At 35.5% G+C, this 25,419-nt stretch overlaps 1 protein-coding gene across 3 annotated transcripts in view; it reads right to left on the reverse strand.

Annotated features, from left to right (window-relative positions):
* DIAPH2 (diaphanous related formin 2) overlaps positions 1-25,419 on the reverse strand; it is a 696,864-nt gene that overhangs the window by 267,024 nt on the left and 404,421 nt on the right. For 2 of the 3 annotated variants that reach the window (XM_084790929.1, XM_084790928.1), the window contains one exon: positions 5,826-6,004. In XM_084790929.1, coding sequence (XP_084647055.1) covers positions 5,841-6,004 — 164 coding nt within the window. In that variant the 3' untranslated portion in view covers positions 5,826-5,840. Of the gene's footprint in view, positions 1-5,825; positions 6,005-25,419 lie in introns of those variants that run through there. The other variant, XM_084790930.1, reaches the window with a different exon arrangement.

The raw sequence follows: 25,419 nt of genomic DNA on the forward strand, positions 1-25,419 counted from the left end.
CTCTCCTTCCTCCACCTTTCAAGTGTCAGGATTACAGACATGGACATTATGCCTGGCTCTTTTGTTTTTAATCCTATAAAGTTAATTTCATTTGAGCTGTTCTTCCCATTTGTGGGATATAAAAACATTCTTTCAAGAAATATAGCACGATGGGCTATTTAAGTTAACTTTATGTTATATATAAGTAATTCATAAGTAATAGAAAGAGAATGACGTCCCATTTCCTCAAATGGGGGTTGGATAGGTTTCTGTTTACTCTCTCGATCTACAGATGCATTGGGAGTTAGTTATAAGAATTATTGATCTTTTATTGAGAGGAAACTAGGTTTGACTTAGGGATGTCCTTCTTTTCCTTTATCTTTCTTTTGTAGGTAAGGAGATAGGAGCTGAAAAGAAAGAAAGGGGAATATAGAAATATAGAGGGAGGATAGAACAAAAGGTAGATTATTGAATCTACTCTTCATCTCAAGGCCCTAGTTGCTACTCACAAATAAGGTTATTTTTTAATTCAGTTGTATTGAATTTTGTATATTGATGCAAATCATGCTCATATAAAAACTATTCTAATTTTATCACAAGAATATATATTCTAGGTCTCATACATATGGTTCTACAGATATGAAATAAAATAGTTAAATAAGGTCTTCAAAAACCTGAGAGCTACAGAATATGGCATTTAATGATATTTTTATTATTCTAAAGATTCTTTGACAACAAGACAAGTTAGCTCCTGGCAACATCCACCCTGCCTTAAAGAAGAAGATGAACATCAAAGAACCTCCATATGGAGTTGGCTTCAAATGTGGCAAACCAGCCACTGAGAAAAATGTCCTCATTTCTGCCACAGACAGAATTCGGCATAAAAATGGGTAAGTTTAGATGCAGGCAGAGTAGACAGCCAAACTCTGCTAAGACACGGTAAGAAAATCCTCAATTGTTTCTGCCTCACAAATATGTCTGTCAGATATATTGGGCCAGAAGGCCGAAGATGATGTTCCAACATTATAGAGAGTGTTGGGTGAGTGTTCAGGCCGTAAACTGTCTCTGTTATCTTCTCATTTGTAAAGCGGCTAACCTTCACTCTGGGTTCACTCAGGTATTTAAGCTATATGCCTTCTCAAGTCTCTGATGGGTTTGAAGACCAGATAGTTTAGTCTTTCAATTAAGCGTAGTAGGTTAGGGGTTAAGATGTTTTTAGATCAAGATAGATGTTTTAAGTTAATGGAGATGAGATATGATAGATATTAATCTCCATTCAGAAATTTAGACCCAAAAAGATATGAAAGATGTTTACTTCAAGTGTGTCAAAAGAAATAGCCAAATCACTATGAATATAACATTTATATAATTTCTGATTGTCTCGTGGTTCTTCCTGCTATTTATTTTATTCATGTGTAATAATATAAATGTATATGTCAAAACATAACAAAAATATTAAATAAAAAAGAAAGTTCTCATTGTTCTGTAGGCTAAGAAATTAAGATGAAGACACTAGCAGATTCATGTTTGGTGATAGTGGCTTGTGCCTTACTGCTGTGTCCACCTATGGTAGAAGCCAAAAGAGCAAAATGGTGTGTGTGTGTGTGTGGGGAGGGGGTTATGCAAACTTTTTTTCTGTAGTGTTTTTATGAGGAAAAAATTTTCACCTATCAAAGAACAGTTCTTATATCTAATCACTTCCAAAAGGCATCAAATCTTTATACAGATCACGTGTCAACAGAAACTGGACAGGACACAGATATTTATGCCATATCAGGAAGATAATGAATGGCATAAACTAAAGGAGACTGAGGTAGCCTCAGAAAGCAGAACCTTCTGAAGTATGTCACAGAAACTGTAATTGCCTAACTGGTCATCTCAGGAGCAGGCTATCAAAGAAGCTACAAATCCTTCTCTTCTTCTTCCCTAGTCCTCTGACATGTGTTATGTGCCCTGCCCTCTTAAGGAATGCCATATAGAGAACATAGGAAGTATTAGAACAAACATCTTGCAAAATCATCTATCATCCCTCCAGTTTATTAAAGCTGGATCATATCTTTTTGCTTTCTATTCACAGTTCTATGTAACTGCCAATACAAAAAAGTGTCCCCTCTCTTTTTTGAAGACTCCTATAGTAGATAACACATGTATTGACTTTATATATTTTTATTTTAAACTGCCTTTCTATAGGTGTGTTAAGTCATACCTTGTGCAATGGGTGAGGAAAGAGATATTTTTTTCTTCCCTATACTATTTTATTCTGAGTCAGAAATAAGAAATAATTTGACAAGAATGACTTATTTTATTAGAAAGTTGTTGGCTTCCTCAAGCTACAAATAGGACAACTACTTTGCAGGAGAGCAGTTTTTTTTTTAATTTTTTGAGACAATGTTTTACTACGTAGCTTAGGCTGTCCTGGAACTTATGGTAGTCCTCCTACTACAGCCCTAAAACCACTGTGATTTCAAGCTTGCATCACCATACTGGCACCTTGTAGGCTGTTTTTCTAACTTAAAACAAACCAATTGCTTTAGAATGTATGGGTCATAACTTCTAAAAAGAACAATGCCTTTTAAAATGAACACTCTAAAATGTTATTCAATGTTACTTAAATTCCTGACAAGATTTATAGGAAGAATGTTTTTTAGAAATAATTATAAGGAAAGCTTACTACGTCTTAATATTCTTCTAAATTAAGGACATTAAAGAAGGGGCTTGGATTCCAGATTCACAATGACTTAACAAATATTTGCTGAGTGCCTACGTTGTTGTAGGTGTTGAATACTTGATAGAATAAGTAGAAGCTGATAAATCTGGTATAATATCCAGTAAAGCAACAGTAGCATAGATAATATATAAATGCCAGGCTGCCAGCCGATTAAGGTTGAGTTTTACATTGTGTGCACTGTGGTAGTTTAAAGCCCTGACAATGTCTAACAGATGGTGTAATGTGGAGGAATTTTTATCCAATATGGCTGCTCTGGCAAGGTATCACATGCAAAGACCTTCTAGGTCAGTGTGATCCAGCTGGAATGACAAACCTTTAATACCTCTGGCTGGAATACAGACACACTCTTAGTATACACCTTTAATCCCAAACAATGAAGGTAAATTTAGTTTGTAGAATGAAGCATATTTAAAAGTGATATCTAATTGTGGGGCAGACAAAGTGACAGATCAGAGAAAGATTTAATAGAATGTGTCACAGATAAGGATACGCCCAATTGTGAGAACAGACAGGAAAGAGAAGTTCCTTTCAAGCAGTGCAGTAGAACTGAGTTCATTCAGTCAGTTGGGAGTCAGGCCAGTGTGTGCAGTGCAGTGGAGGTGAGTTCTTTGGGAGTTCATGTAGTTCAGTAAAGGTCCGCAGAGGCAGTTTAAGTGAGAGACTAAGAAGAAGCCAGAAGATTAGAAGAAATTGCCAGTTAGTTGCAGGCAAAGCAGGGAAATTCACTGAGTAGCTGAGAGAGGCCAGATTGAATCAGTCAACTTGAAGAGGAGTTTGAGCTAAAATAGCTGAGTTGAACTAGCCAGCCAGAGTTCAGAGAGAGCTAGAAAGGGTGAGCTTTTAAAGAAGTAAGCTTCCGAGACAACAATTACATCAGCAAATAAAAGTTACTTTTTCAGTATAATAAGCATTGAGTTAATATTGTGAAAAAGTAAGGGTAAGCATGAGATGCTGTTGGACATAGCTTGACTTGGCTATGTAGTGAAGATTCAACCTGCATATTCAATAGCCATCATGCCATTGGGGTTAGCCACAGTTCTTCTGCAATTTATAGAGGTCATAGATATGGGAGTGCTGTTCAGTAATTTTTTTAACTCGAAGTTTTTCTGATAGATTATAGTTAACTAGGTAAAGTACTGTCATATTTGCATTACAGTTGAGGAATCTAAAGGATCAGTACCTAAAACAAAACAATTTATTGGAAAGGGATAGAAATATGCTAGAGTTTTATATTACACATGGGAACATGGTATTCATTGTAAAACATAATCCAGGGCCCAGAAAGATGGCTCAATGGTTAAATGAATTTTCTGTTCTTCCACAGGACCTGAGTATGGTTCTAATCTCACATGTTAGCCAGATTTTTCATCTCTTGGTTCAATGACCAAAGAAAACCTTACAAAAACAGAGCATACATGTGATAATTTTGTATTTAATTATGTTCTTCTAGAAGAGTGAAGTCCTCATTAAGCACACATTGAAATTTACAGAACAAGACTAATCTAAGCAATAGTTTCACTTGTATAAGTTATTAATTTATAGTTTTTAACATGCTAAATCTTCCATTGTTTCTGTCATATATTTTTTCTTGATATGAAACGCAAAGTAAAAGCTCTATACAGTTTAATACAGTTTCCAATCCTCTTGTGGACAAATAGTCACACTTTAGTGACGAATACTGCTCATCTGTAACATACAGATACTGAAGGCTCTGGATTTTCATTTTTAAATGATTAATTACCTGCATAAAGAGAGAAATAAAATAGGGAGTCCAGGCCAAGTTCATGAAGGTTTGAAATTAGTTTTTCTTTTTCTTTTTCTTTTTTAATTTCCAAAACGAGCAACAAAGGCTCAGTTTGCAAGCTGTTATGTGGCTATAAGTCACCTGTAAAAGCAAATTTTCTACAGAGGAAGAGAATCACAGATTAAATCTAAAAAGAAAAATATGAGGTAAGAGTCAAAAGGAAAAAGGTGTGTTTCCAGCCAAAGGAAAATATGACATATTAAACATCTTCTTGTGGCCAGTTATGTAACCAAAGGCCAGATGAGGATTGCTTGCTTCTACTGGCTCACAAACTTGTTCATTCAACATTCCTATATCCAAGGGTAGCATCACTAAAGGACAGAACATCATTATTTAATGAGACAAAATAATGAGTGCAAAAATGATTTTTTATAAAAATGTCAAGTACCAGCTTTAAGTAATTTACACATTCAGCATGATAATGTCTAAGTTGGGTAGCAAAGAAACACAGGAGAGAAGAAAAAGGCGATAGGTTTAACCTTGAATGAAGGTGACTTCATACAGTTCTTGAAGGAATTTACTTATTATCTGATAAAGAAATAGCAGTATTTATTCCCTCTAGAGATATAAACTAGTGAATCAATCTGCAGTTCACGATACTTATTTAAACCCAGAGGAGGAGGCTATGGCTCTCTCTTCTGAAAATCCAGAATAGAAAAAAAAATCATCTCTGAATGTAGTTTATCTTCACACACCAGCTTTAACATTAAACAATGAAAACTAAATGTAGTTTCTCACATTTTACTTTCATATATGTGTGTGTGTGTGTGTGTGTAATTTACCATTATGCTGTAAGTAAAATAAGGTTATATAGCAAGAAATATTTACTGTTTCCTATACATATATTACAGTTGATTTAAATACATCAGCTACAGATCAATTTGTTTCTCTATCCATCCATATTTCTATCCTTTTACGTCTCAGCTACTAGTTATTTCAAAATACATGTATACCCTCAAACAATGCCTGTGAATATGCCCAAAGAAGAAAGAAAATTATAAGCTCTCTCAAAAAAGTCATTTTCTCATGCTAATTCCATCCTATAAGCACCTAGTTATGAAAGAAGATTGTTTGTTTTGTTTTTTTTCAGATATAATCAAACATTCTAAGACTTACCTTGCATATCTTGTGGGCTTCCAAATAAAATCTGTCTTTGAGAAACAGCAATCTTTTGATCTAATTGTTCAGTTGCTTACCCTACCAGATTCAATGCATTGTGAAAAGAAATTTATGCTGCTAATATAAAAAAGAAGCATGCACACAAATTTATCTAATGCTATAGACTAGTGTGTCTAGAACTAACCATAGAGCAAATAGATGAATAGACAGCTACACATATAAACAAATGTTTAAATAAATAAAGGATATCGTCATCTTTTCCACAAACTTGTCACGGTGACTTTCTGCTTTGGGGAAATTCTTGAGGTCACGCTCCAGACAAAGAATATTTTGTTCCATTGTTGTAAGGTTGCTCTTGAGTATTTGAGCTGAAACTAAAGAACAATTGCACAGTTTAGAATCTTTTGTGAAGTATTCCACAAAACAATTTAAAGCAATATCTGTTAAAAGGATTTTCTTAAAATAGAGAATCATTCTATGAAGTCAGTTCACAATATTCTGAGTTGCTGCTCATAAAAATTCTCCTCACTATAAAGTAAATGAAAATGTGTAATATAAAATACCAAATCATTATATTTAATATGGGAATGTCACCATTTTACTCAGCCATTAGTTCAGATAAACCATTCCTATTTAAATTTATTGGTGGAACAACTAATATTTCATTCTTTGAAATCTAAATTGAAGATTAAAAAGAAACTAAGGTTCAAAGAAGCCTTATCTTATTAATGCATGTCCTTGGTTATATAAATGATTTAAGGTTTTATAAACTGACACTTGGGGTAAAAATTTCCAGTTTTAAGACTTGATACTCAATAGAGACATGAAATAGTTATAGATACAAAAGGTGAGTTTAGTCCTAACCCTAGTGAATACACATGCACATCCACAGAGATTCAGCACATCCTCAAACACTTTCATTAGTTGTTTTAATTATCTCTAACATTCTCTGCACTATTTCTCTTCTCTCATTGACAACTAAACTGATCCTAATATATGTACACTTTTTGGATTTCTCATGGTGCCTTGATTTCAGAGGCATATTTAAAAAAAAGAAAGAAAAAACTTGTAACTATTTTTATACTACATGATTGTATGACTGAATTATATACAAAGACAATTCTACCAATATTCATAGAATTTGATGAAATTCTAGTTGGGGAGATAAGGAAAAGGCTACAAAATGACACATAGCCTGTGAGGCTTGTTTTAAAATCCAATGCTCTTTATTTTATTTTACTTTATTAATTTATTCTTGTTACATCTCAATGGTTATCCCATCCCTTGTATCCTCCCATTCTTCCCTCCCTCCCATTTCCCCCTTACTCCCCTCCCCTATGACTGTGACTGAGGGGGATTTCCTCCCCCTGTATATGCTCATAGGGTATCAAGTCTCTTCTTGGTAACCTGCTGTCCTTCCTCTGAGTGCCACCAGTTCTCCCCCTCCAGGGGACATCATTAATGACAATAATATGCAACTAAAAAAAATACAATTTTTATTCTAGTAAATTTTGTTTCTTTTAGAGACATATCAGTATCACCATGAAAAATTTAAGAAACTGACTAAATCATCCATCTTGCAAATTTCATCCAGATTATTCTGGTCCAAATTCATCACCCTGACAAGCTTACCTTTATAATTCAACAAGGAGAAATCACCTTAATAAACATGGAAGTTCAAGAGACTGAAAATCAAACACTAACACCGAAGATTATTCTTTTCCATTAATCAGTCACTATAAATGGTTCTGTGCAACACAGTTACATTTATTTATATCTGACAAGCTTGGAAAGTATTCTTTATGGAAGAAGCTAAAGAACTGCTCTGCCTTGCCAAAACTTTCCTAATAGCACAGCAATCACTGCTCACAAAGGATGAGTTTTCTGTTAAGGAAATCATTCTGATTTTAAAAGTGAAGTTTTGTCATTAATGTTATTTCTCTGTAGTCCTCCTAACTATCCAAAAGGTTTCTCCTTTCCCATCGTGAGTACTGGAAAAAGCAAAAATGAGAAATTGACTGGTTGGTGAGTCACTTGGGTTACAATAACATGAGGGGAGGGGGCTTAAGACATAGTAGTGTGAAGTATGGCACTGAAAGTTCCCGACCTTGGAAGCAGAGAAAAGGAACATACTGATCTATCTGTAAAGAAGAAGAGAGAAAGAAAAATAGGCTTCTACTTCGAATCCACTATACTGAGCACCATATTTTTTCTTTCTTCTTTCTTTCACATAATTTTCACAATTTTCCATTCTTCACCAAATCAACTACAAGTCAATGCTGAGGTTTAGGTTCTTAGTCTTCTTCTTTTTTAACTTGTTATTTATTTATTTATAAGCAGCTTGGTCTCCACAAAACAATCATAGGTTTCTTAGTGTTTACATATTTTAATAAAGGTTTTAGTTAATGGCTTATTTTGTTTCTATCTTCTCTCTGAGATAGTCATTTCATCATGCATAAAAGTAGGTGACATAGTAGGAGACAGCAAAAACTTTAAAAAGAAGTTAAAATGCTCACAGTGACAGCAGATTGGTGAATTTGAAAGTTCCCATGCCATACAAAATCTAAATAAATTTAGAATGTTTGTTAACCTATGACTTTTAAAAACTTAATTGTAAGTAAATCAGTATTTCCAGAGCTGTCTTTCCAAGTTCTACATAAATGCTTCCAGACCTGTTCTTTAAATTCCCTATGATTTCACTATCTTCTTCTACATCATCCCTTAATTTTTTTTATAACTTTATAAAATCTTGAGCTATGGTTGAGGTTCAGAACTAACACTGTTGTCATGCTGAGTCCTTTAACTTCAGGAGATTGAAGGGCCTCAGAAACAACTATTCTTTGATCTCCTGTACTGCCATCTCCAAAATGACAGTTACTGAATCTAACTTTCCTCTTTCCATTGTAGCTAGCTCATAGAAAGCAGACCTCCCTCCCTCCCCAACCAATGTCATCTAGAGAGGTCTCTCTCTTTTGAAGACTTTCATGTGGGAAGAATGATGCTTCATATGTGTAAGGAATGATTGCTCAGACAAGCAGCCTATCAGATTCTTGGAAGGTCTTAATGCGTTGACCTCTCGATTCTATTAGCATTAAAATTTCCAAATGAACTTCAAGGCTCTTCATCTCTGAAAGCTCCCATGTCTTACAAATGTAGTAATACATTAGCTTTCCCTTTGTTAACCTATCTTCTGTATATAGATGTTGATCATTACCCTTATAATCGATGAGCTAAAGGCTCACCTCATTGTACCCCATATAGAATGACAATGGTAAGACAAACTCGTAGGTCTTTGCTTTTCCTTTAGTACATATCCCTGTACTTCTTTACAATACTCAATAAATAATTATTAAATCAATAAGTCAATTTTAAGATCTATTGTTTTATATTTATACTTATGCCAGTCTCTATAACTAAGATTGTAGCACAGGTGAGGTAAAATAATGAATGGCAGTTATTACATCAATTATTATGTGATATAAAAAGAAGTACATTATTGAAATCTTCCTAGAAACATGCATAAGATTGAGGGCAACAGGACTATTTAGACAATGGTAAAGTAAGTAAGCAGGGAAAAGAAGAAAGATAATGAAAATCTTTATTAGTTCTCCTGTATTATATTTTTAATAAATTACTAATATTGTAACTAAACATATGCATAAAATGATGGAGACAGAATAACACTAGAATCTACCTTATAAGCACATGCAGGCATTTGTGGCATTAAATAACATATTTTTCTTTACATTGGTGAAAATCACCTTGACCTTTACTTAGAACTGATATTAAAGGGAAATCAGAAAAAAATGTCATTTATATAGTCAAGGTCCCTGTAAAACAGAGCTTAAGATAGAGTTTATTCGTTAGAATTTTATTGAGTTTAAAGGTGAGTGTGGATAATTCCACAGAAATAAGCATGAACAATAAAAGAGAGCAAATAAAGGAGGGTTAAGTTACGGAGCTGGCCATAGCTTTACAACAACTGCAGCTCATTGCTTAAAGTCTCAGAATGTGTCCATTACTCATGACTTCATGAGCATGAGACATATACCATCAATTGGTGGATGCCTGCTTAAAACACCACAGAATTTGTTTAGCCATTACTATTTTTGTTTATTTTTATTTTTATTTTTATTAATTAATTCAGATTACAACTCAACTGTTCACCCATCACTTGTATCCGCCCATTCCTCCCTCCTTCCCACTCCCACCTTATTCCCCTCTCCTAGGTCCATGATCGAGGGGAATCTCCTCCCCCATCTTATGGTCACAGGCTATCAAGTCTCATCTTGGTAGCCTGTCTTTTCTTTCTTTGAGTGTCACCAGGCTCCCCACCAAGGGGAGATCGTCAAGTATGGGGCACCAGAGTTCATGTCATAGTCCCTGCTCTTCACATAACTGTGGAGAATGTCCTGTCCATTCGCTAGATCAGAGTAGGGGTTCAGTGTTTACTATTTTGTATTGTCCTTGGTTAGTGCAATAGTTTGCGCAGACACCCCTGGGCCCGGATCCACCCATTTTTTTTTTGGCTTTCTAGACTTTTGTAAAGAATACTAAATAAATCCAGGAGTGTTAAAAATTATCCTGGAGGCCATGCATGGCGGTGCACACCTTTAATCCCAGCACTCAGGAGGCAGAGGCAGGCGGATCACTGTGAGTTCGAGGCCAGCCTGGTCTACAAAGCAAGTTCAGGACAGCCAAGGTTACACAGAGAAACCCTGTCTCAAACAAAACAAAACAAAACAAAAGCAACCCCCCCCCAAAAAAATGATCCTGGATTTTTCTGTTAAATTATGTGCTAGAAACACACTGCTATAATCTTAAGAATTAAGAGCTGGATTAAATGAAATGGCTCAATGGGTAAAATGTTTGCTTCATAGGCCTGTCCCCTGAATTCAATTCCTGGAAGCCACATAAAAGGCCAGATGAGGAAGAAGGAATCCCTGATTGTAATCCCAGCAATCCCCAAGGTCAAACAAGAAAAGTAACCCAGAACTTTACAAGGAAGATAAACACAAAGAAAGCTTCACAATAATAGAAAAGAATGAGATTGCCTCCAAAAAAGTGTAAGTTGGAAACCTATTCCCCAAAGTCATCCTCTACTTTCCAGATGTGCATCACGGCAAGCAGGTACAACACATGCACATGCGCACACATGGGCACGTGCACATACACACACACACACACACACATACACACACACACACACACACACACACACACACACACACGGTGAAAACAAAATGGATAAAATATTACAAAAAAGCATAATTAACAGTCAAGGTCTATTATAATTTATGCAGCTTCTACATGGTGCTCCAAAAATATTTAAGCACTACAGTGGGTTATGAATGCTTGTCTTTGGAATGGCCTCAGGCTGAGGGTGTATTTTTCTGCCTGCCATTATATTAGTCCACTAATATAAATTAGGGAGTCTTTTATGACAGTGCAAATATTTTCTAGCCAAGTAAATTCCCACTACAGACATTTTTAATGACTGATTAGCCAATCTGGTGGCACTTCATTTTTTTTCTCATTTCATTTTTTTACATCTGTTTTTGAATTACTGAATCTGAATTATAACACTAAAAATTAAATTATAGCTATCATGTTCCTTCTTATAGCTTTCTTTCATGTACTTCATAAATAACATTTTAAGCATAGTATACTCTCTTGAGTTATATGTAGGAGAAACTTTCCTTTCAAATTTTGTTCATCTACTTCGTTCAGTTGAAAAATATATGCATGTGTTTTCTTGGCTTCAAACAAATATATGATAGTAGCCAGATCTTTAGTCAAAGTATTTTAATTTCTGACTTTAAGACAAGCAAAGTATAAGATAAATATTATAAGTGAGAAGTTGAATGGAAAGACTCTTTAATTACACAGTATAAAGAGAACTAATAGGCATTTAAAGAAATAAAATCACAGTACTTTGGTGATATTTTCTAGACAGTATTTAGAATGTACAATTTTATATAAATATGGAGTCTTTTCCCAGGAATTTTTTATCCCTCTGTATTAAGATTTTCTATTAATTTTATACACTGACAAAATAACAGAGCTCTTCTTATATTTGAGCTCAAAGAAAGGCCAACTAAAAATTTCCTCTTGTAAGACTATGAGTGAACAGGCTCAAATGTGACTACAAGCCTTCTCTAATTTTCTGTAACTGAATACATGCAGTTGAATTACTATCAGCTGAGCCACACACCATTAAAATAACTCATCCAGAAAGCATAGGTGAAAAAGGAAAGAGATATTAAAAACACCCTGAACAATAGGTATTGTTGTATTCTTTCTCAAATGCATTTATAAGCTAATAGTTTCATTTTATGTGAATGCTACACATGGAAATGAAGTGAATATGTTTATATAATAACAATGGCAAAATCACACCACATGGGCTTATTTGGAGTTTAAGGAAAGTAAATGGGAAATAGGAGCCAGATATGAAAATCTTAACCTCTACCAGCACAAAATGAAGCATAGAAGTGGCACATACTTTGGAGAAATTCTTTTGTTTAAAAATTTAAGAGATTTCTAGGACCCTCTGGATCCTTCTACTTTGCCATTCTCCCATGCTTCTCTCACCTAGAGTCCCATTAGGATGTCCTCCCCTCTGTCTCACTTTCCTGGTAAGTGAAGGCTTTCGTGGGACATGCCCCTTGGGCTAACATGCAGATATAAGTGAGTATATACCATTTGAGTCTTTCTGCTTCTGGGTTAACTCACTCATTATGGTCATTTCTAGCTCAGTCCATTTATCCACAAATTTCGGGAATTCCTTGTTTTTATTAGCTGAATAGTATTCCATAGTGTATATGTACCACAGTTTCTTTATCCATTCTTCTACTGATGGACACTTAGGCTGTTTCCATGTTCTGGCTATTATGAATAAGGCTGCTATGAACATGGTTGAGCAAATTTTCTTGTTGTGTACTGGAGCATCTTCTGGATATATTCCAAGGAGTGGAATTATGATAGGCAGATTTGGGCCCAGGGGTCCCGCTCAAACTAAGGCACCAGCCAAGGACAATACAGGTGGTAAACTTTAAACCCCTACCCAGATATAGCCAATGGTCAGAACATTCTCCACAGTTGAGTGGAGAGTGGGATATGACTTTCTCACATACTCTGGTGCCTCACATTTGATCATGTCCCCTGGAGAGGGAGACCTGGTTGCACTCAGAGGAACGACAGCAGGTTACCAAGAAGAGACTTGATACCCTATGAGCATATACAGGGGGAGGTAATCCCCCTCAGGAACAGTCATAGGGGAGGGGAATAAGGGGAAAATGGGAGGGAGAGAAGAATGGGAGGATACAAGGGATGGGATAACCATTGAAATGTAACAAGATTAAATTAATAAAAAAAAAAAGAAAAAATTTAAGAGAATATGTAACTTAGCCACAATTTTTTAGCATTCTTTTTTTTCTATTATGGGATGGGGCAGAGTATTGCTATATAGCCAACACTGGCTTGAAAGTCACCATTCATCTTTCACAGGCTGGGATTATATACGTATGGCACTATGACAGTTTAAGTAGTACTCTTTATAAAGATAATTTTAAAAAATGTGTTCTCTCTACATGTTCAGATATCCCTATCATATGTCTCCTTGAGTGCAAGGTAGTTTTCTAATCTGAATTCATCATGTGTTTTGATCTGAAACCGATGGTGAAAGAACTACAGTAACAAAACACACACACACACACACACACACACACACACACACACACACACACACACCTCAAAAACAACAACAAAAAACCCACTGCATTGTTTAATCCTCAAAAATTCAGTAAGCATATTTCATCATCTGGTTTCATATACTTTGAGATTCTAGGGCGGAAACCTCAGTCTGAACACATTATTTTCAAATAAAGAAATTAAACTTTGAATTGAAAGTAAAAAGAAAATTTACCAATATTCAGTGGAAGGTATGACTAGAGCTTAGCTAGATTGCGGAGGAAGGAGAAAAAGGGAGAAATTTTCTAAATAAGAATTTTGGAGGGGGAAATCCTCTATCCTGACTACAAATCAACAGCAGTAGACAGCTGCACATGAAGATCCACACTCTTATCACCTGCTGTCTCCCCTGCAACCATTATTCTGCCTACAGCAAATACTATGTGTGAATTTTCAAATCAAAGGAGAAAACAAACCAAAATCTAGTGCTTTTGCTGACAGTCTTAGCTCAAGGCCAGGATTGGGAAGTACAGAGCAAGTAGAAGCTCCTCTAAAGCAATTCTGGATGGAGTCTCTTTGGAAACCTTTGCTCTCATTATTAAAAAAGAAATTCACAAGGAAACACATGTTTATTAAATACCAGCACTCAAAAAGTGGGAAGCAAGAAAATCATGTTATACAGCTTATGCTATGTATTTAAACCTTGTTTTGGAGAAATTAAAATAAAAATGAAAAAAGAGGAACAAACATACACAGTCATCCTTTTCTTTTAAAAGAAAAAGATTTCTGATCACCTAGATGTCAACTTTTAATGGGCCAAGTAGATCTTTTATTGAGTGGCTATTGGGCTATTTTGAACTGTCCTCCTGTGGAGAGCTGATTTAAATGGTGAAAATGCTGTTCTTTATTTTTAACTATTTTTTTTCTATTTTTGAGACAATGTCTCTATATTATTTAGCCTTGGCTTTCCTGCAACATTCCATGCAGACTAGAGACCTCCCTGCCTCTGTTTCTTGAATTCTGGGATTAAGCCTGTGTGTCATCATAACAATTTGTTATTCTTGTTTTTTTCTTAACTTACTTTGCTTTATTAAGAAACATTTTGTAACTATTTAATATTAATACAAAGTTTTAAAATTCATTGTCTTTACAGCTGTATAATACATCATTGATATGCCCACAACCAGTTATAAAACTGTTAGAAATAAAGGGTAGTTTTATATTTATGTGTCTAAGAACCTGCAGAAATAAAATTTGACACCATCCCTGAGCACACAAATTCACCTCAAAGCTTAAGAGTTTTCAAAGTAATGGATATTGAGAAGATCAAATAATAGATTCTAAAATAGAAGATGAACATATATGAAAATACTAATGCTATAAAGGCACATGGAAGAATATGACCATAATTTGAATATACAGAATCTCTCATGCTTATTTTTAATTATTTCTTTTTGGGGGGGATTATAAAACAATTACATAATTTTCCTTTTCGCTTCCTCCATCCAAACATATATATCTATTTCTATATATCTATATATCCAATGTTGCATAGTGATTTCCTCCTAGATAAATTCTTCCATCTTTGTTTGAAGTTTCTTAAGACACAAGATTTCCTAAAGGCAAGAGAAACATTTCATTCTGAAGGGAAAACTTGTTATGCTCAGGGTATAAAGAACTCAAAAGGTTCAGGAAGCTCCTGAAACTGACCAAATTCACTAGGCTACTCTCTATCCAAACATATCTAGGCAGTAAATACCATCAAGTGATTCTCAAAACAGGTTAGCCACCTAAAAGAGAGAGTAATTGAGCTGCTTAGCAGAGTATCAGACAAGCCAGCCCAGCTAGAGGGAAGGCTGGCAACAGAATCAGAGACAGCCCCTAATCCCATTGTTAGGGGACCCACATGATAAGGAAGCTGCACATCTGCTACATATGTGTAAGGGGTCTAAGTCCAGCCCAAGTATGTTCTTTTTTGGGGGGATCAATCCTGTGAGCCCCCATGGTCTCAGGGGAGTTTACTGTTTTAAAGTGTGCTCTTGTGATATCCTTTATATCTCTGCATCCCTTAATCATTCCTCCCACTCTTCCACAAGTCTTCCCCAAGCTCAGCCTATAGTTTGCATGTCTTTCTTTGCATTTGTTTCCATCAAATTCTGGATGAAGCCCCCCCAGAAGACAATTATGCCAGGCTCCTGTCTTCAAGCAAAGCAGAGCATCATTAATAGTGTTGGAGGTTGGCTCTTTCATGGGGTATGTCTCAATTTGGGCCATTCATTGGTTTGCCATTCGCTCAATCTCTTCTCCATCTTTATCCCTACACTTGTTGTAGGCAAGACAAATTTTGGGTGGAAGGCTTCCACTAGAAGTTCCATCAGGTTACAGGGAGTTACAAGTTCAAGGCTTCATATCCCCCTGCTGTTAGGAGTCTCAGCCAAAGTCACCCAAACAGACACTGAGGAGCCTCTTCTATCCCTGATATTTCTTCCCTGCCAAATAACTTCTTACCCTTTGAGTGTGCCTCCACAATGCTCTTACACGAGCAGTCATTTAATAGCTTTCTTCCAATATATTATATGCTTAGTAAGGTGTGAAAAGAGTATATGGATTAGTAAATTAGTAAATTTCAATGTTTTCTAAGCAAGGAAAAAATATATATACAGAGAGTGTCTTTATAAAGCTAAAAAGCTATATGAAAAGAAAGATCATCTTCTTGGGTCTACTGTTTGTGATCGTGGCAAAATTCTTCAGGAACTGTATTCTTGGACTCATTAGGGAAATTACTAGGATTATATGATACAGTATAGTTATTCTTGTACTTGACCCAGTTTCTGGGGGAACATGTTTAATGTATGAAGTTCCCAGGTAAGAACAAGTACAAAGCCATCAATTTCATTTAAATTGAACAGGAGTTGTCATGGCATCAGTGACATTATGCTGAGGTCATAATACTGGAGCCTTTTCAGTCTATACCACATTACTGCTGACTGGATTAGAAATTGTTCTTCTGGGTAATAGGGTTACAGGGCAGACAGATGCTTGCAGGGATCTATTAACGCTATTGCTGCATGGTCCTCCTTCATTAACTAACTGTAGAGACTAACAGGATTTCTATGTGACGAGAAATAAGGTAAATGTAAATTAAGGTTTTAAATTAAATTGAAAGAAATATTATTTTGATAGTTCTTGGTGTTCTTGACTCCCGAAACTGGTCTTTATATAAAATAATGCTTGAATATTTAACAGATTATCATCATTTCATAAATCTATTAGAAATATTTTTGCCTAGTCCCAAAGAGTGCCTTGAAAAGCAGGCAACAATGAGGCTAGAAGGGTAAGGTTTTTTTGTTTATTTTTGTTTTTGTTTTTGTTTTTGGGAGGGGTGGTAAAGCTCTAAAAGGCTTCCTTTCAGAAGATCATTAAAGGTAATGGAGATGTTTTACATTTGAGGTAGATGAACTGTGAGAGATAAGGAAGGAATTAGTAAGAATGATTCCCAGGTTTTTGGCACCAGCAACAGATGAGTTTGGAGGAAATGATCAAACCTTAACTTTGGCCTACTTAGTTTTAAGTATATGGGCCATCCAAGCTGATTTTCAAAGAAGCAGCTGCCTGCAGAAGCAGATTTGCCAGGACACTGTACATCCCTAGGCATTTGTATATAGAGCTCACTTCAGAACAGTACATTGTTTCAGTATATTGCCATGATATAATTTAGAGTGTAGTTACTTTCTGGCTCTATAAATCTAGGTAATTTCTGCATCCCTGCCTCATTTCAAATAGAAACATTTCTAGATGTTGGTTAAGGTCATTTCCCTCTGGGCTATGCTTATAATTTATTCCTACTTCATCTCTTTCCCTTTCTCTGAGTTACTCTACTCTTATCCTGACATCATGGATATTTCTATTAAGATGTTTTGCCTTGCTGAGAAGCCTTGCTGTAACACTTTTCTTGAAACAAATGTTGCCAATAACAACCAGGAAAATAATTGCATTCAGAGGTGATGGGATTTTGTTAAATAAGAAAACTACAAGGCCTGAAAACTATAAAAATACCTGTCAGAATTTTGCCTAATGTGGAGGAGGAAATACTTTAAAGATGGTTTTCTATTCCTACATCAAAAAATTGGCACATTAACAGTGGTAGAAGGGAAGAGACCAAAGGTGACTAAGCCACTAAAAGTTTCATCTTCCTTTGGCCTCACCTTCTCATCACTGTCTCTACTAGGCTTATTCAATAGTATGTTTTCTTCCTGTTGTAGGTCTACAACTTTTTTAGGATATGTATGTATTTCTTAATTTCAATCTTGGTATCTTTTGAACAGGCATTGCAAATACAAGCTTCATTTCCTCATTGGTAAAACTAATTTTTTTGTCTTGCTTCTGCTTTGTTTTAAGGAAAAGACAAGCTCACGCAATTTATAAAAATAGAACAATGTGGTGTTACACACATGCACTTTTGTTTCCAAGCCAGTAATTGCAGTGCTATCCTGAACATTAATCAAAGTCCCAAAGAAGCCTTCTTTTTATTTTGAAAAGTCTATGTGTGTGGGTTTTTGACTGCATGTATGTCTATGCACATCAAGTGTGCAGTGACTGTGAAGTCCCGAAGAGTGTGGTGGATCTGCTAGGACTGGACTTGCAATTAGTTATGAGCAGTACTCTGGGTACAGGGAATCAAATCCTGATTCTCTAAAAGAGTAGAGAGTGAAATCAACCATTGAACCATCCCCATTTGTTTTTGCTAGACATCCCCTCTTTTCTTTAAACCTCTATCAACTTCAAATGGTTCATTAACACCAAATTGATAAAAATTATTTTCAAGGTCAAGATATATAAGTCCCTTGGACATGAGCTCCATGTCTTTTATTCCCAGTGAATGCTACCAATTCCAAATCTACTCTCTTTTCAGTTGTCAATATGTAACTGTTATGCTGGTTCTCATCTTCCTGTGTTGGTTCATGGATTCCCTGTGATATGTGTCTGCTGCATCTTCCCTATGAACTCCCATCTTGTATTATATCAGTTATTTTCATGAGTCTCTACTTGTAAATAACTCTACTACACTTAATGAGTCCATAGTGCTTTTGATTCTGACTGGATTTTTTTCACTTGCATTCCAGTAGTTTGTATGGACATTTCTCTCATAGAAATTTTAGTTACCTGAAACTAGAGAAAAAAAAAAAACAACAAAAATATTCCAGAGACAAAAGTATAGAGTAGTGGTAGAGCAGTTGTCTATCTACCATTCATGTTGCTTTGGATTTGATCCCAAGTACTACAACAAATAATCTTTTTACTCCAAGCTCCTAACACTATACCTGCAATAAATATTATTTGAAACATAAAAGCATTTATTTTTTCTTCTTTTTAATTTTATTTACAATTTTTATTCATTTTTTATTTTTTAATTAAGCATTTTTATTTTTACATATACATTTATATCATTACCCATATATACAATAAACTACCTATAGCAAGAAGAACCATGACACAATCAGGAATTATATAAATTTTATATTCTTAGTGTTTTGGCTATTTATATTTGACAACCTTGAAGAAAACATCTTTCTTATCTTGGTGTGTCTAAAATTCTGAATGTATATCAGTATCTATAATATCTCATCTCTATCAACTTAAAACACTTTAAAAAGTTTCTTAATGAAAGAAAAAAGTTTACCAAAGAAATCTTCCAGGTATTATTTATACTACTATAAACAGGATATAAACAGAAATACCAGCAATAAGGGAATGTCTATAAAAATTTCGCAAAATGTTATGAAAGTATACAGACTTTAAAGTGAAATTTATTAAATGAATTAATAAAATAGAACTTATGATTTTTGATTAAGAAAAAATATCAGAACAAAATGTGTAGACTGTGATCTGTCATGTGAATGATCTTGCTTTATGAAATTATTTAAATGATATTAACATAGAAGGGACATGCATATCACTCATGTACATGCTTGCTCTATCTAACAGTGTAAAGTATTTGTGTAGGTCAGATGAACAGGGACCTAGCTAACCAAGTGAAGGTGAAATTCTTTCAATGTTTTCATTGTTCAGGAAAATATTTCACAGTATAAAGATGAAGCAAAATCCCAGAGAGTTTTAAAGTATTTAAAAAACATATATGCAAGTATAAATAACTATACACATGCCTTGCCTAAAGGTCCTTTGAATATTTTGAAAGGGCAGACTGACCATTTATAAAACAAAGTGGATAAGAAGAAAAAATGGTCACTAATACATATAATAAACTCTCTGTCTCTCTGTTTCTGTTTCTGTCTCTGTTTCTCTGTATCTCTGTCTCTCTTTCTCTCTGTCTCCGTCTCTCTCTGTCTCTCTCTGTCTCTCTGTCTCTCTGTCTCTGTCTCTCTGTCTCTGTCTCTCTCTGTCTCTCTCTGTCTCTCTCTGTCTCTCTCTGTCTCTCTCTGTCTCTCTCTCTCTCTCTCTGTCTCTCTCTCTCTCTGTCTCCTTTGACTGACAGTTAGCAAACAACTGTATGCGGAAGAACCTGGCTTCTTTGCTTTAGGATAGTCTAAGATAAGAAGGCTTTTTACATTTATAAGGATTTGAAAGAGAACAGTGCTTTAAATTATGAAAATTGTATGAAATTCAAATTTCAGTATCCATAAATAAAGTTTTGTTGGAATAAGGCCAGGTACATTCATTTATGTATGACCAGTGCTTTTTTTTTTTTTCATTACAAAAGCAAAGTGAAGTCCTGTAACAGAGGATCTATCTATCTGGTCCACAAGACCTAAAATATTTAATATTTGGGTCTTTACAGAAAAAGATTGCTGATATATGTTCTAGATTTTTAAAAAATGCTATTTTAGGAGAGACATGAGCAATTTCACAGTCCATATTTCCCATAAGGATATGGAAAAAATAAATCAAACATGGAGTGTCATAGAATAAAGAAGAGCACAAGGCCAGGCCTCTGTATTTTAGGTTCTTCTGTAAACACAAAGCTATAAGATGTCTTCGGATAGACAGTTTCTTTCCTTCTCTCAAAGGGTTAAATATACATAGTCAATTCCACAATGTAGAATGGTTTTTGTAAGTATCTTCCATAGAATTCAACAATACCATATTCATTTATGAAGATGGCGGAAAAACAACAATCCTTTTTTTATGTACAAAAATACCCTAGAGAAGAGCAAAGCATGCTGGGGAAATATTTCTTCTAAAATTGTCAAAGTAAATAAAATATAAACATAACCAACATAAACTATGCAGAAATTCATAGCTAGATACTATAATGCCAGGTAGTAAAATCAGAAAAAAACAGACATGAGAAAGAAAAATGGAGTTCATTTCAATGGCCAAGTTATCATTATACAAAATAAGACAGCAATGTAAATCAAATTTTTCATACCAATTAACCTCTCTGTTATGTCATTATATGGCTTACTCCTGGAGTTTGTTAAAGGTTTAATAACTGACCCAAACATATCCTTTATAACTTATTTCCCTATAGTTACAATAGGCTTTAAAAGGAAACTAGTACATTTCAAGAAATTACAAAGCTATAGGTCTCAGTGTTAACAATTATGTCTCCCACACACATTTTATCCTCCAAAGGGCACTATTCAAAATAACTTGTTATTAACTCAATTTTACATATGAGAACCTAACAAAATGATATTAAAAATGTCCTCAAGGTCATATAACCCATAAGTGGTAGAGCCAATATCTGAAGTTACATAATCTAGCCCATGTTTTAAACCAATTTGCTCCTCTCTCTTAGGAACAAGAGGTTTTAGGAAAATAATGTTTCTTTTTTAAGATATATAATCTTTTAATTTGTTCAACTTTACATCATGATTGTAGCCCTCTCCTGCTTCACCTCCTGGTCTAAACCTCCCTTCCTCATACCCCCTCCATGGCTCCCCCAGCCCTCAGAAAGTGGAGCCCTCCTCCAGTAACATCTGACCTTAGTCTACCAAGTCTCATCTGGACTGCATGTATCCTTTTCAACTGTGGCCTGGCAAGGCTGCTCTGCCAGGGGGAACTGATCAAAATGTGGAGGCCAGAGTCAGAAGTAGTCCTTGCTCTCTGTATTATGGGACCCACAAGGGGACTGTGCTGCCTGTCTACTACTACATCTGAGCAGAGGGTCTAGGTCCTCACAGTGAATGCTTCTTGGTTGGTGTATCAGACTCTGCAGCATCCCCCTCCTCTGACCGGATTTGTTGGCTCCATTGGTCTCCTTGTGGAGTTCTTGACCCCTCCAGGTCCTTCTATACCCCAACTCTTCCATAAGATTCCCTGTGCTCCACCCTGAAGTTTGGCTGTGTGTCTCAGCATCTGCTTGGATCTCCTGCTAGGTGGAGTCTTTCAGAGGACCTCTATGGTAGGCTCCCATCCTGTTCCTTCTCTTCAACTGCTTCTGGTGTCTATTCTATTTGACCTTCTGAATGAGAATTAAGCATTCTCCCTAGGGTCCTCCTTGTTATTTAGTTTCTTCAGGTCTGTGTACTGTAGTGTTGTTATCTGTTTATAAGTGAGTATATACCATGCATGTCTTTCTGGGTCTGGGTTACCTCACTCAGGATGGCCTTTTCTAGTTCCATCCATTTGTCTGCAAATTTCATGATTTCTTTGATTTTAATAGCTGAGTAGTGTTCCATTGTGTAAATGTACCACCGTTTCTTTATCCATTCTTCAGTTGAGGGACATCTAGGTTGTTCCCAGATTCTGGATATTATGAATAAAGCTGCTATGAACATAGCTGAGCAAATGCCCTAATTGTATGGTGAAGAATCTTTTGGGTCTATATCCAGGAGTTGTATGGCTGGGTCCTAAGGTAGAACTATTCCAAATTTTCTGAGAAAGCACAAAATTGTTTTCCAAAAGGGGTGTATAAGTTTGCACTCCCACCAGCAATGGAGGAGTGTTCCCATCCTCGGCAGCATGTGCTGTCACTTGAAATTTTTAAAATTATTATCTTTTTTTACATATACATTTATATTATTACACATGAATAAAATAAACTACATACAGCAGGAAGAACCATGAAATAATCAGGAATTACATAAATGTTACACTCATAGGGATTTGGCTATTTGTATTTGGCAAACTTGAAGAAAACATCTTTCCTATCTTACTGCTTCTAAAATTGTGAATGAAAATCAATATCTATCATAACTCATCTCTATTAATTTAAAACATCTATCTACACCTAAAACATCTTAACCCCATTCTGATAGGTGTAAGTTGGACTCTCACAGTCATTTTGATTTGCATTTCCCTGATGACAAAGGAAGTTGAGAAGTTCTTTAAGTGTTTCTGTTGAGAATTTTCTGTTTAGTTCTGTACCCCATTTTTAAATTGCATCATTTGGTTTCATGGCATTCTTTACAGACCTTGAAAGAATGAATATCAACTATATTTTGAAAAACAAAAAACCCTGAATTGCTAATACAATGCTGTACAATTAAAGATCTTCTGGAGTTGTCTCCATTCATGATCTCAAGCTGTACTATAGAACAACAGTAATAAAAATGGAATGGTACTGGCATAGAAACAGACAAATGGATCAATGTATTAGAATCAAAGTCCCAAAAGTAAACCTACACACCTATGGTCACTTTAGAATTGTGATCTAATGTATGTAATGTCAACTATGTAAATTTTAATTCTATATAACACATAGTAAATTCATCAAATACCTTGATCATTTATTTTGGTAAAATTCTAAGGCTTCTTATAGGAGTCCTAGGTAACTTTATAACAGATGTGCAGCAGCACAGTAACAACAAAGGAGAGGTGGTCTAGGACTCAAAAGTCTCATTTGTTTTCCATATGATTTTGGGGAAATGCAGGACTAATGCTTCTTGCCTTTCTGACCCTGTGTGAAGTGTGTGTGTGTGTGTGTGTGTGTGTGTGTGTGTGTGTGTGTGTGTGTGTGTGTGTGTGTGTGTACTGTCAAGGTAAAAATGATCTGAGACTCTGTGTGAAAAGTTTTTGTGACATTAAATTCTTTAGATCATAGGTGCTGTAAGGAACCGATCCAGCATCTGAATTGGGCTGGAACTTATGCTTCTATGGAGAAAGCTAATATTCAGTCAGCAAGAAATAGTGTATAAAAATCATTTTCACTATGCAAGCTGCTAACGGAGAGAAAACAATACTCCTACCCAGCTGTGATACCTATGAACTTACAACAATGATCACATGGAAAGATATCTAAGAAAGTACACTAAGTGGCATTCATATGTCAGGAGTAATCAACAGCTGTATAAGTGGAGTTAAGGCTCACTCAACAGAAGGAAATACTGCCTGGTAACAGAAACATAGCCAACTGCCTCCAGTTAGTGAGGTTATGAATCTTATAAGACAATCTACTTCTGACATATTGCTAGACAAGCATAATTAATAACTCTGTTCTATATCTTATCGTAATACCTACAAACAAATGCAGTAATTTGAAGAACCTTCTCTTTAAAGCTAATGGAAAATGGAAAACTACAACTGGACATAAAAACAAGATCAACTGGATTAGGAGGAACCCAGCCCCAATTGACACAACTACACTTCTTCTATCTATAGCTCAAGGGACAAAGAGGAAGAGGAGATGAGAAGATTATAGGAGCCAGAATACCAGTAATTATTCTTTTTTTTTTTTTGGTCTTAAAAAAAAACTTTTTATTACTTTATTCTTGTTACATCTCAATGGTTATCCCATCCTTTGTATCCTCCCATTCCTCCCTCCCTCCCATTTCCCCCTTACTCCCTTCCGCTATGACTGTGCCTGAGGGGGACTTCCTCCCCCTTTATATGCTCATAGGGTATCAAGTCTCTTCTCGGTATCCTGCTATCCTTCCTCTAAGTGCCACCAGGCCTCCCCATCCAGGGTATCTGGTCAAATATGGGGCCCCAGAGTTCCTGTGAAAGTCAGACCCCACTCTACACTCAACTGTGGAGAATGTCCTGACCATTGGCTAGATCTGGGTAGGGGTTTAAAGTTTACGGCCTGTATTGTCCTTGGCTGGTGCCTTAGTTTGAGTGGGACCTCTGGGCCCAAATCTGCCTTTCAAGTAGAACGAGTAATTATTCTATGAAACAATCTCTCTTAGAAATTTCTGCATAAACAATACAGAAACAATGGCAATTATCAACAGACATGTAAAGTGGAAAGGGAAAAATATGAGACATGAAACTATAAGTAAGGAAAGGTGATGACTGCTGAGAGTGGAAGAGTTTGTGGCTCCCAGTGATGAGTCTCCTAATTGGTTGTCCAATGCAAAGTGGTCAGCACTGAAACCACACACAGAAACAATATGATTGCACTCATCAGGTTATATGTATATCTACACATGTAACAATAATAAATTAGGAAGAAGAGGCTACCAATATGAGTATGGTAGGGAGGAAACTTGGAAGGGACTGAAGGGAATAGGGAAAGTGATATAGTTATATTTTAATATTAATATTTTTTATTTTTTTTAAATTTTATTTTATTAATTTATTCATATTACATCTCAATGGTTATCCCATCCCTTGTATCCTCCCATTCTTCCCTCCCTCCCATTTTCCCTTACTCCCCTCCCTTATGACTGTGAGTGAGGGGGACTTCCTCCCCCTGTATATGCCCATAGGGTATCAATTTTTAATAAAAAATTTAAAATAATTTTCATAGCAATCTCCACAGGAATCCACAGGAATCTCTGTACTCTACAGCAAAGGACAGTGACAATTATTGCAATATCATCCACATTTACAAGGGATTATGATTGATTTTACACCATATTTTATAAAATATAGTACTCTAAGTACTTTTATTTTAATATCCATGAAGATTCCACTACTTTTACATAAACAAAACCTCTACTTCATGCATGAAATACTTATATGAGCTCAGGATAATACTACCTCAACTCCAAATGCAGATTTCTTTCATTCTACATAGTGGCTGGCGTTTTTCAGTTTCAGTTGCTGCCTTTTATGCTGCCACTCACCACTTAGATGGAAGCATTCCCAGGTGCCCTTTGCGCTTTTTTCTAAAAGCTTTTTCTTAATGTGTTTCTCTTTGATAAAGGATTTTTTTAAATAATATAGAAGCTGAGCATCTCTATATCTAACA

This window comes from Acomys minous (assembly GCF_964271855.1).
Source record: "Acomys minous genome assembly, chromosome: 7".
Taxonomy (NCBI): domain Eukaryota; kingdom Metazoa; phylum Chordata; class Mammalia; order Rodentia; family Muridae; genus Acomys; species Acomys minous.